Raw genomic sequence first — 12,274 nt, forward strand, 5'->3', positions numbered from 1 at the left:
GTGTTCCTGAGCTAAAACGGCATCCGATGGTTTTTGTTGAAAAATTTCAACTTTAAAATTTGACCTTTTTTGACCTGAAAGTGACCTGACCTCAGCTATATTCTGATGCAAATGGCCTCACATGACACAGGCGACACCGAATTCGAAATATATGGCCTAAATGGACCATAAAACATGTGTCACGTGACCGACTTATGACATAAGATTTCCGTGACCTATGATGACCTGACCCTGACCTAAAAATCAAAGTACCTACAAGTTTAATACCTTCAGTGTAACTAAAGCAACTGTTCACGAGTGTGTAAACCAAAAATCAGCCTGATATGACTTGTAAGACGGCAGCCAGAGCCCAAAATGAGAACAAGCTAAATATCGATAATTTTTACTTTGACCTGACCTGTGACATCATCGGTGACCTCGAGGTCAATGAAATTAGGTTTCGCTCGACAGTTTTTTCCGGGGCTAGGTATCAGATACCGTTTGAAATTTGACGATCGGCCCAGTAGTTTCGGAGTTAGGAGGGGGGCTATGAATAGCCGCCCCCCCCCCCTGTAGGCCGTGTTATACACAGACCCCAGTGGGGTCTGTGTAACCCTAACCCTCGCCCGTATAGGGGGGAGGGGGTCAAACGGACCTCCCTCGGTTTTTCGCGAATAACTCGCGTAAAAAGCGGCCGATCGCGACGAAACTTTCAGTACCCTCGAGTTGATCAATTTTACACCTACCCTGAAAATTTCATGACCCTGACCCAAATGACCTTTGACCTGTGACCTACATTTCGAGACTATGTTTGGCCGGAATCGCGATTCGGCGTATGTCGGCTCGCATTAGCCGCGCTTTTGCAGTCTTTTCGTGGTTTCAAGCGTTCAAACATGTGATATAATGTTGCCCCCATGCATTAGGTAGGGTGGGTGTCAAGGTCAGTCATCTGAAGGTCAGGTCAGGTCATTGACCTTTGATGACCTCGGTTCACTGTTTCGGGTTTTACATGTTTCTGAGCTAGTTGTTGGAGCTGAATTCGAATTTAGCAACCATATGAACATTTACTAATATGAACATTTTATTTTTTAGTTTTGGTGTCTTCGTAACATGTTACGAAGCTGTCAGAGGCGGTTGACACCTACTACGAATACTCGGCAGGACCCCTACTGGATGACTTGACCTGACCTGGCCTAAATGCATGAAGACATCATCTGTGATCAAAACTAACATGATATTCGTGATTAGCACCCCGAAAAAAACCACAGCAGCCACACTTTATGACGTTCAAACAGGTCCCGATTTTCCCGACTTCAGGGTCATTGACCTGACCTGAAAGGTCAACCAATGACCTTGGACCTTAAAATTGGGTATCATCGGCTTCCTCTCGTCATGGGGAACACCCTCGTTTTTTCCGCGAAGCTAGCTCAATCCGGGGCGAAACGGCAAGGGGGAGGGGGTCAACGGACCCTCCCCCTTATAAGTTCCCGGCTGGAAAAACACCAATACGGGCGAGGGTTATGAAATTTTCGACTGTTTTGCGTCCTCCGTTAAGCATTAAGCCCAGTGACCGTTAGTTACGTACCCCGAAATAATACTCTTTTAGACATCTGGTACCTAATCCATCGTGAAAAGCCTGCTTACCAACTTTCTAATGCTAAGACCTTTTTGACGGCCACTTTGGCGCCACATAGTTTTGGCGACATGGCTCACTCCTGCAGAGCTGACAAAAAGAGCATATGAACTTGCCGGGATTGACTCCCGACAAATCATCGGCGTCACTTGCTGACTGTGCGTCCAGTTAGCGATGGACATTGGCTACAGACTGGATGGCCTCAATCACCCTCAATCGTCGCGAATGGCCCACGTGCGGACTAAATACCGAGACGTACCCGTATCGAGACCTCTATGTTGCGACGTCAACCGTCTCCACAGAAAGTGAACTCTAGCAAAAAAAAAAAAGTCTAGACGAACTATGTAGTTACCACGGAGCATACTCGAAGATGCCATGGCAACCCCATAAGCTCAGTTACAAACTAAATTCAGCGTAGCTTTAAATAAGAGAGCCTCTAAAAGAAAATTTTAGGTGAAAACGAACTTATGGGACACCCTGTACATGGGAAGTCCCGAAATGAAAACCCCTTGGCATGAGCTGGCTCGATAAGTAAATCAGAATGGACGCATGACGGCGGCGACTGGCGGCATTCCGACATCCAGCCGAAATGCTTACAAATGTGGAGAGTCTGCCCACTTGGCCGCGGCCGCAAAAGAGGGTGTGGCGGACAGACATGTGCATGGATCCGAGAAAATGGATCTGGGATCTGATCCCACGGATCCTGATCTCGGATCCGACGGGATCATAGATCCAGCTCTGTAATTTATCGAGAGATCCGTAGGGATCACAGATCCGAGTCTCATTTTTTGCTTGAGATCCAGTGAGATCATAGATCCTCGCTTATTTTTTGTCAACACATATATCCCCCCCAAAACGCTTGTTTCAACTCACAAACATACTGTTTTAGTGATTTTATGTGATCGCGCGTCATAATCCATAGTTTTGTGGCATTTATTGGCATAGAAACCCTATAAAACATGGTTTCAAATGTGGTGCATGGTGGGATCCACTCAGATCATAGATCCATGTTCTTAATTTATCGTCAGATCATATGAGATCATAGATCCAAGATGTATTTTTCACGCCGGATCTGGTGGGATCATAGATCCCAACCTGTACTTTGCTTCGAGATCCACTGAGATCATAGATCCATCACTCGGATCCATGCACATGTCTGGTGGCGGATGTATTTCTTAAATTGATCTTTTTGACAAAACACGCAGGAACTCTAATGATAAAATAACGCGTCCACGCACTTGCAATGCATTATGTGCCACGGAGGCGACTCTGCACGGAGCTCATTTAAGAAGCGATGGGGAAGGGATGGGAGGGAGGGAGGGAGGGGAAGGGAATAAATCCGTGCTAGGGTGAGCAGAATCCCCGCAGTGCAGCGACGCTGATATTAGCTCAGACGGCGCCAGCGGGAGCAGTACGCTGCGCGCACACCAGCGGCCAGCCGGCCCCATTGCGCCGCCAGTTTAGCAGCCATTGAAACATTGCGCCAGGACGTTTTCTTCGAAAGATGATCGGCAAACAAATGCGCGCATATCCGACGTCACTTTCTGCCGACTCCGGGGTACTACCGCATCAGTTCCCGGTAATTTGCGCAGCGCAGACGGCCGGGAGACGCCAGAAAATCCACTACTGCGGGATTATCAGCGAGAAAACCACAAACGGCCGCAATCCTCCAGTGCTTTTTTCATTCAAGGTTGGTATCACGGCCACCACAACCGGTCACGTGGAGGCCACCAGCCCACTACGAACTAACATACTGTTAGCCCGATATGTAACCTGAACTTATTCACAACGACCAATGAGGTTAACTGATAGCGACGGCTCTCCAGTATGGCTATGACAAACAGGAGCGGGTTCGTAAGATATATATTTTCTGGATTCGACTCTAAGAAGCACAATCGCCACAAAAAAGACACTATTTAACGTTGCAAAGCGCATAGTGTCCTATCACACAGGTACCACAGCTAAAAATGACAGTACGCAGCAGTGAGCGCCGTCCTGCCGTGACGCAGCCTGGGTTCTGGGGCGCCAGGGCCGGATAGGCCATCGGCACCCGCGGGCATCATCGTTCTACCTGATCATCGAGATTGCAGCTGCTGTGACACAATCGGCACTAGGTAGCGCGCGCCAACAGTCCGTGGGAGTGGCCGGCCCGCTGCTGCCGGCCACACCGCCCGCCGCCCGCCGCCCGCCGCGGGTCGGTCAGTGGGTGGGTGATGGGTGCGCCTGCCACCGCCCGCCGCCCGCCGCCCGGCGCGGGTCGGTGGGTGGGTGATGGGTGCGCCTGCCACCGCCCGCCGCCCGGCGCGGGTCGGTCAGTGGGTGATGGGTGCGCCTGCCACCGCCCGGCGCCGCCCCACACTGCTGTGACTACTGGCTTGGTGCGGGTCCGGCGGCCGTGCTAGTCGGCCTGGCTGCCGCTCAGTGACGACTGCTTCACCTGGTAGTCGTTGAGCGCTGCCTTGATGGCGTCCTCTGCCAGCACTGCAGGGAGGGGGTACGGTCAGTGGGGAGGCAGAGGGAACAGAGGGGAGGCGGCACGGTCAGTGGGGAGGTAGAGGAGGGGAGGCGGCACGGTCAGTGGGGAGGTAGAGGGAACAGAGGGGAGGCACGCAGGGAGGCGGCACGGTCAGTGGGGAGGTAGAGGGAACAGAGGGGGGGGGGGGCGGCACGGTCAGTGGGGAGGCAGAGGGAGCAGAGGGGAGGCACGCAGGGAGGCGGCACGGTCAGTGGGGAGGTAGAGGGAACAGAGGGGGGCGGCACGGTCAGTGGGGAGGCAGAGGGAGCAGAGGGGAGGCACGCAGGGAGGCGGCACGGTCAGTGGGGAGGCAGAGGGAACAGAAGGAAACCTGAGGGAACAGAGAGGCACAGGAGGCGGTAGAGGGAACAACAGTGGGAAACAGGGGGAAACAGAGGGGAGGCAGAGGAACAGAGGGAAAGGGAGGAGAGACCGAGGCCGGGCTGGCTGGGGTACCCATCACAGGCTCCTCACACAGTCGGCGGCAGCACAGCCGCGCCACCGGGAGAGCGCCGCGATAGCCGCGGTCGGCAAATGTTATAACCAATCACTATGCAGACGCTCGGTATTCGCTAATAACAGACCACGAATAATGAGCGCAATTGAAATCGTTCGAAAACGTAGCTTCATGACTTTATGAGTGTGGCCTGCTATCATCATTCATCATCATATGTTTTTGATGATTTCCCACAGCTGCGATTACTAAAATACAGGGTGTCCCATAAGTTCGTTCTCACCTAAATTTTACGTTTTTAGGCTTTCTTGCTTAAAGGCACGCTGAAATTGGTTCGTAACTGAGCTTACATGGTTGCCATGGCTGGTAGAAATATGCTCCACAGTAGCTAATTTCTGTAGACAAAATAGTTTTTGCTATAGAGCCCGCTTCCTACAGAGACGGCTAACGCCGCAACATAGAGGTCTCCGATACGGGTACGTCTCAGTATTTAGTCAGCACGTGACCATTCGTGACGATTGAGGGTGATTAAAGGAAGGGTGCCACCTTTTGGACACAACGCAGTTTTTACAAGATTAGCCTCACATGAACCTAAAAACCGGCTTCACTTACCTATGCTCGAGACGGTCAGCATTGAATCCGCACGTGAAGTTATCATTTGCCAGTTTTGCTGCCAGCATTCGGGCAGGCAAAAATCTTCAGCACTATTTCCTCGTCGTATTTTATAAAACATGAAATCAGCAAAGGTATGTATAAAAGTTATACTTTTGAAGCATGTTTTATCATTTTGAAAGGGTATATTTTTTTCTTTATGGTATACACTTAAGTTTTAAAATTTTAATTGGGAAGTTTTTCTAGTAAGTTGCATGAAGGGTGAAGGGTTCCATAGATCTCTTAAGCATTGTAAAGGAAAAACCTTTACTCGACTTATTTGATGTTCTTTTCTGATGTTCTTTCTGATGTTCTTTTGATGAAACCTTTAGTTCAAATCATGTTATCTTCTTCCTTTTCATTTGTTCATCTTTTTGTCTCAGTTGCGCCATCAATGCAAATGGCAGAATGATATGTTGCCATGACAACAGGATATGCCAGCCGTCCTAGCTGCCAAGGCCCTAAATACAAGGTTGCACGGACTAATTTCTACTAAATCTACCAGAATATAGTTTACCGGTTGGGTATTTTGATAACTATTCAATCAAAACTTCTTTATTATTTTCTCGTTATCATTTATAAGCAATTTTATAAATTGACTTTCAATTTGCTTGCCTTTTACTGGCAAAATAACTTTCTAGTATTGGGTCAACATAGTTGTGTAGCAGTAGGAACCATATCTGGCAAAACCCCAATGCCTACATACAGCAGAAAAGCAGCCACCAGGTGTCGCCACAGTCGCCACTTGGTCGCCACACAGATGTCGCGCGCGTCGCCAATCGCCACACTACCGATTTCCATAAGGACGCATATGTACGGATATGTATTGGAAAGTCGCCCTTAAGGATTACGCTTACATCCTTTGCTTATGAGGTCGGTGGTTGGAAATTGGGAGGGGCTCAGCTATTTTCGACCACGGATATGGCTTTACCACATGATGAGGAACATGCTGATAAGCGTTTTATGTGTCATAACAGCACATAAGTATTTTTAATCATTTTTCAAAAATAGCCAATCCGCCGTATCCTTCAGTGCAAAGTGCCGTCGGTCAGTCCCGACGTGACGTCACGCAGGGAATTTGCCAGATTTTCCTACTAGACTTCGACACCCCCTGCTAGCTGCCACATCAAACGACCTTGAGTTGTAGTGGTGATATAAACAACGATCTTTTTTTTGGCCAATGTATTAAATGCAATGTTTCGGTTTTTTGTATATTGTGGACGCGCTAACCACGTCTAAAAATTCAAATAAGTAAAATAGATTCATAGAACAAAAATTTCGGAAGGTGGCACCCTTCCTTTAAGGCCTACCAGTCTGTAGCCAATATCCATCGCTAACTGGACGCACAGTCAGCAAGTGACGCCGATGATTTGTTGGGAGTCAATCACTGCAAGTTTATCCTCTTTCTAGCCAGCCCTCAGGAATGAGCCAAGTGGCCAAAACTGTGTGGCGCCAAAGTGGCCATCAAAAAGGTCAAAGGGTTAGAAAGTTGATAAACAGACTTTTCAGGATGGATTACCAGCCGTCTAAGAGTGTTCTTTCGGGGTACATAACTCAAGGTGACTTAAGCTTTGCTTACCGGAGGGCACAAAACAGTCAAAAACGTCTTAAAATGGCTAAACATGAGTTTCGTTATGCCTGAGGCTAAACAAAACTAGAGGGCTGATGACCAACCAGGTCATCTGGACTAACTAGTCCACGTTCGAGATGAAACACCCGTCCAAACCCGAAAACAACCCCATAAGGGCGAAGGAGGAGGCCTTCATTTCGTCCCGTTATGTTCCTATGCAAAAGGCCAGGGTCACTGTGTTGTGGGGTTATGGGCGTTCTGGAGTTGATCAAGTTATAAGTGGCAACCCAGAAACAGTTTTGGGAAGCAGAATGCTTTTCCAAGAACATCTAGGAGGAATTTCAGCCCTCAAGCTGAACTCGAACCGCGAGTATGAACACATTTATAGAGGAGAAAATGGCATCCGGGAGGTCGTAGGCCCATCTTCAGGCAAGACAGTGCATAAGCAAAGCTTAAAAGCGGTGCAAGGAGACTGTGACAGGCGTTTGTGGCAAGATCACATGCCAGGCACCTCATCGGATCAAAATTTCATAAAAATTTGTTGGTTATACTAAAGTTGAGGCTCGTCGAAGCGTAGCGCTGTTCCAGCCTCGAGGAGCTCACGGCGCATGTCAAGTTAGTCTGGGTTAACTTTAAGCCTGCTATGCAGCCAAACATGCCGGTTGGCATGCCGCAGCATGTATTCATGTGTTTGCCTATTAAATGGGGAGCACATTGAGGGGTCATAAATATACCAAAACGCAATGTACTCTGTTTCACATGCAAACATAATGTGAGAACGAACTTATGGGACACCCTGTAAGTCTGTTTTAGGTTTGACCCAAAATCACGTCATCACGACTTCGACTGACAGCCCACAATAATAGACCCCGGCAATAGTTATGGCGGCAAACGGCCCGGAATAATAAACCTTTATTCACTTTCATGCATAAAAATCATTTCCGATTATGCTCAAACCCGAAAGCAAACCCGATATTGATCAATCAGCCCGGATAGGTAATTTTACGTTGCAAGAATCCTTCAGCGAATCGACTGTCAGTCTTCATTCATGAGCACCAGTCAAACAGACGATTTTTGCGGAGGCCTAAGGCTACATTTGAATTACACCAAGTTTAAAGGAAATAGTTCACTTTAAACGTTTTGAACTTGAATAGCAGTTTTGTAGCTTGAGCTGAGACTAGCACAAATCAGAAGCTTTTACGGCCCAACGATCACCTTAGACGAAGATATTCCATTTCTCGTTCCGAAAAAGAGTGCCTTGCTGAGGAATGCGGCCACGTCATCGTCAGCCAACTAGCATGCTGCTTACAGCCAATTGGTTTGTGCCACGCAATATGATTGGTTAACGCGTAATAATGCTTCCGCGTCAGACAATATTTTATATGGAATATACTGTTCTTCCTATATTAAAATATAGAAAATATTATCATTTATAAAAATGTTTGATTTTCTTCGCTGATCATTTTGGGCAAAAAATAATCAATCAATTGCAAAAAAACTAATTTCGGGAAAGTGAACTATTCCCTTTAGTGTTCATGAACTCCCCCACACACAGTCAATGGCCAATGCAGCAGTCGGTGACTCCGCCACACTCACTGGAGCAGTGCAGTTTGACGGGCGGCAGGCACAGCTCCTTAGCGATGTCTGTGTTCTTCAGTTTGCCGGCGTCCTGGAGCTGCGAAACAGAGGTGAAGGTCAGAGAGGGGAGCCAAGACCGGGGCGGGGGTCAGAGGCGGCTCGGAGCCGGGCCGGGCCAAGGCTCTCTAACCGCCGAGCAACCGTCGAACACCAGGAGACAGCCGCCCACAGGACACGAAAGTGAGTGACGGACCAAACACCACGCGAGCGTGTCTGTCACCGAGGAAACGTGAGGACTTGACCAAGAGCTTGCATGTGACACTGGACACATGAATGGAGACATATTGCCTCAATGTAATGGCATACTAAGAAGGAACCCCAGGGACACTTAGAATCTGCGGAGCGGCCGACCGCCAAACACCGCTACAAAGCACGACCATGTGTGTCCAAGTCCAACGAAAACGATCGCAAACTGGAAAAACCATCTCATCAAATATCAGTTATCAGTTATCACCAATGGATTTCATCAAACACTGACAGTTTGGGCGACCGGGGGCACACGACGCGCAGCGTACCGATTTGCCCTTGATCCATTCGGTGGCGAGCGAGCTGGAAGCGATGGCAGAGCCGCAGCCGAACGTCTTGAACTTGGCGTCCACGATTTTACCGTTCTCGTCAACCTGACGGAAAGTAAATGGGACCAATTAACTAGCGCAAAGCAAAATAAGTAGCAACAACTGTGCTGAACGATATTAATTATTGATCATTTCAAGGGGTGGATGGGGGGGGGGGAGGGAATGCAGGAAGAGAGGGGAGTGAGGGAGGGAAGTAGGGAGAGGGCGAGGGAGGGAGAAGAGAACCCGATGGGATAGCTACTTACCTTGATCTGCAGCTTCATGACGTCGCCACAGGCGGGCGCGCCCACCAGGCCCGTGCCGACGCTCTTGTCCCCCTTATCCAGGGAGCCGACGTTGCGTGGGTTCTCGTAATGGTCGATCACCTGCCAGTGATAGTCACCGTGTCAGCGATGGGCCCAGGACTAGATACTCGGAACCCTGAATCACATAACGTCGAGTCATCTACATGATACGAATGACTTAATCCTTCAAACTTAGGTGTTTGTGGGGCCAAGGGGCAGAGTTCAGCTAGCTGTACCTACCTTGGCATGATACTGGGCGGTGAGAACTGAGAGCTGTGGCGCCAGTGATGGAAGGCTTCGGCATATGGAACGCAGATTCGTAAGGGCCATGATGACAGTTCACACCTGCAAGTAGCAGACCAGCGCACAACTTTAACACTAAGCAATAAAATCGAGAAAATGTTAACAACATGCTGTGAATTCATTTCCATCCCATGTGGAAAACTACTGGATTGGATCATTGCCTTCAGTATGTTCCAGGTACAGCCGGTACAGCTGAGATAATCTCATATTGCATTTGCTTGTCAGACAGGTTGACACAATCAGTGCAAAATAGAGATCACAGTAATCACAAACCAGACTTGCTGTCTTCCTTTATAAATTTCACCTTACATCCAACTGACATCCCTGGCTCACATATCCACGCTGCGTCAACTTCTCCGGGGTTTTCGGACCTATGCTTTCGAATCTCGCCATGTTCTACCTCCACCACCTCTGACTTCTGAGTCTTCCTCTCCCCGACATGATCAGGGGGTCAAATTCAACTTTTTCAAGTCCCAAAATTGCTTCTACTCGCTGGCACAGGGACGGGGGTTGATGCAACCCCCCTAAGGTTTTTTCGCGAATAACTCGCGTAAAAAGCGGCCAATCGCGACGAAACTTTCAGTACCGTCGCATTGATCAATTCTACACAAACCCTGAAAATTTCATGACCCTGACCCAAATGACCTTTGACCTGTGACCTACTTTCCGAGACCATGTTTGGCCGGAATCGCGATTCGGCGTATGTCGGCTCGCATTAGCCGCGCATTTGCAAGCTTTTCGTGGCTTCAAACGTTCAAACATGTCATTTGATGTTGCGCCCATGCATTAGGGTGGATGTCAAGGTCACCTGAAGGTCAGGTCAGGTCATTGACCTTTGGTGACCTCGGTTCACTTTTCGAGTTTTACATGTTTCTAGGCTAGTTTTTGGAGCTGATTTCGAATTTAGCAACCATTAACATTTACGAAGTAGTTTTGGTGCCTTCGTAGTTCGTAACATGTTACGAAGCTGTCAGAGGCGGTTGACACGTACTACGAATACCCGTCACGACCCCTACCGGTTGATCAGGGCCCTGTTTCACCGGTGCTAGCAGCACGCTGCTATCAAATTGCGCGAGCTGGCATAATGTGATGATGTCACACTAATTACATTTCTTGTAATCCGTGAGCTTTTTCATAGCTGCGTTTGGAACAGAGTTGCTGTCTCGTCGAATGTGTTTGATACATTTGTTTGATTGCACGGCCGTGAAGATGTCAGCGGCAATATTTGATGACATCACACAGATTGACGACGTCATGGTTTGTTGATGCTTCCATGGAAAACCAATTTGACACGTGTAATAGCAGCGTGCTGCTATCACCGGTGAAACAGGGCCCTGACCTGACCCGACCTGGTCTAAATGCTTAAAGACATCATCTCTGACCACAACTAACACGATATTCGTAATCAGCACCCCGGAAAACCCCATGGCAGCCACACTTTACGACATTCTGACAGGTCCCGATTTTCCCGATTTTTGGGTCATTGACCTGACCTGGAATGTCACCCGATGACCTTGGACCTTAAATTTGGGTATCATCGGCTTCCTCTCGTGACGGGCAGCACGCTCGTTTTTCCGCGAAGCTCTAGCTCGATCAGGGGCCAAACGCGAGGGGGGTCGTACCAACCCCCTTGTGCCGTCGAAGGACACACAATGGCCTGTGGCGGCGAGTTAATTAAAATCAGGGGCGTCACCACTGATTTTTGACTAGGGGACGGATCAGGGGCGTGGGAACTAGTTTCAAACTGGGGGGAGGGGGCACACCATAATAGAGATCAACCTAGGGTACACCCAAATCTAGTTTTCTCACAGGGTTTAGGCCACTTACTTTTCATCCCTTGACTTTTTCAGCAAAAAAGGAAACATTTGCAAAAAAGTGCAGTATTCCATCTCCTCCAACACTACCAGATGTGTGACGTCAGCTCACAAAATGAAATGGCAGCGTGCTGCTATTACACGCGTCAAATTGGGTTTCCATGGAAACATCAACCATGACGCCGTCAATCTGTGTGATGTCACCAAATATTGCTGCTAACGTCTTCACGGCCGTGCACTCAAACAACTCAAACAAATGTATCAAACACATTCAACGAGACAGCAACTCTGTTCCAAACGCAGCTCAAGGATTACACGAAACGTCATTAGTGTGACCTCATCACATTACGTAAGCTCGCGCAATTTGATAGTTCCGTGCTGCTATCACCGGTGAAATAGGGCCCAGGTAAAATGCAGAGCCATGAATACCTGGCTACCATATACATGCATTACATAACGCAAACCGCTATCACCGCAATTTAACATTTCAAGCACGGAGACGACCTGGATCCCTTTCATCCTCCTTTGCAATAATGACAATTACGAAATGCTGTCAAAATAGTACAATAAAACATGAATTATGCAATAAAATTCAAATAAATCTAAATATCAATATAACAGGCAACAGCCAACATACTCGATACGGCTTAGCTCCGTAACTTGAACAACGACTTGAACTGAGAATGATACGGCTCAACACTAACCCCGCGTTCGATGTCTCTCGGACGACGAAGATTCTACGTCGTCTGGCCAATCCCGTCCAAGGTTAGTGGGGGCTTGGCTGCGGTTATGGAGCGTGATTGGCCGGACGGCGTAGAATCTTCGTCGTCCGAGAGACATCGAACGCGGGGTAAACAC

At 48.5% G+C, this 12,274-nt stretch overlaps 1 protein-coding gene across 2 annotated transcripts; it reads right to left on the reverse strand.

The window, feature by feature from the left end:
- Positions 1–3,458: 3,458 nt before the first annotated feature.
- LOC122380848 (iron-sulfur cluster assembly scaffold protein IscU-like) lies at positions 3,459–12,126 on the reverse strand. Of its 2 annotated transcripts, none has more exons than XM_043364359.1 (6): positions 12,054–12,126; positions 9,540–9,644; positions 9,261–9,380; positions 8,956–9,060; positions 8,399–8,477; positions 3,459–4,093 (listed from the first exon to the last, which is right to left on the reverse strand). In XM_043364359.1, the coding sequence occupies exons 2-6, from the start codon at positions 9,627–9,629 to the stop codon at positions 4,011–4,013; spliced, it is 477 nt and encodes a 158-aa protein (XP_043220294.1). In that variant the 5' UTR covers positions 9,630–9,644; positions 12,054–12,126; the 3' UTR covers positions 3,459–4,010. The 2 variants fall into 2 exon arrangements, with proteins under 2 accessions (XP_043220294.1, XP_043220295.1); XM_043364360.1 differs by lacking the exon at positions 12,054–12,126 and adding an exon at positions 9,907–9,925.
- Between the last annotated feature and the right edge of the window lie 148 nt (positions 12,127–12,274).

This window comes from Amphibalanus amphitrite, unplaced genomic scaffold, assembly GCF_019059575.1.
Source record: "Amphibalanus amphitrite isolate SeventyFive unplaced genomic scaffold, NRLGWU_Aamphi_draft 000108F_arrow, whole genome shotgun sequence".
In the NCBI taxonomy this organism is placed as follows: Eukaryota; Metazoa; Arthropoda; class Thecostraca; order Balanomorpha; family Balanidae; genus Amphibalanus; species Amphibalanus amphitrite.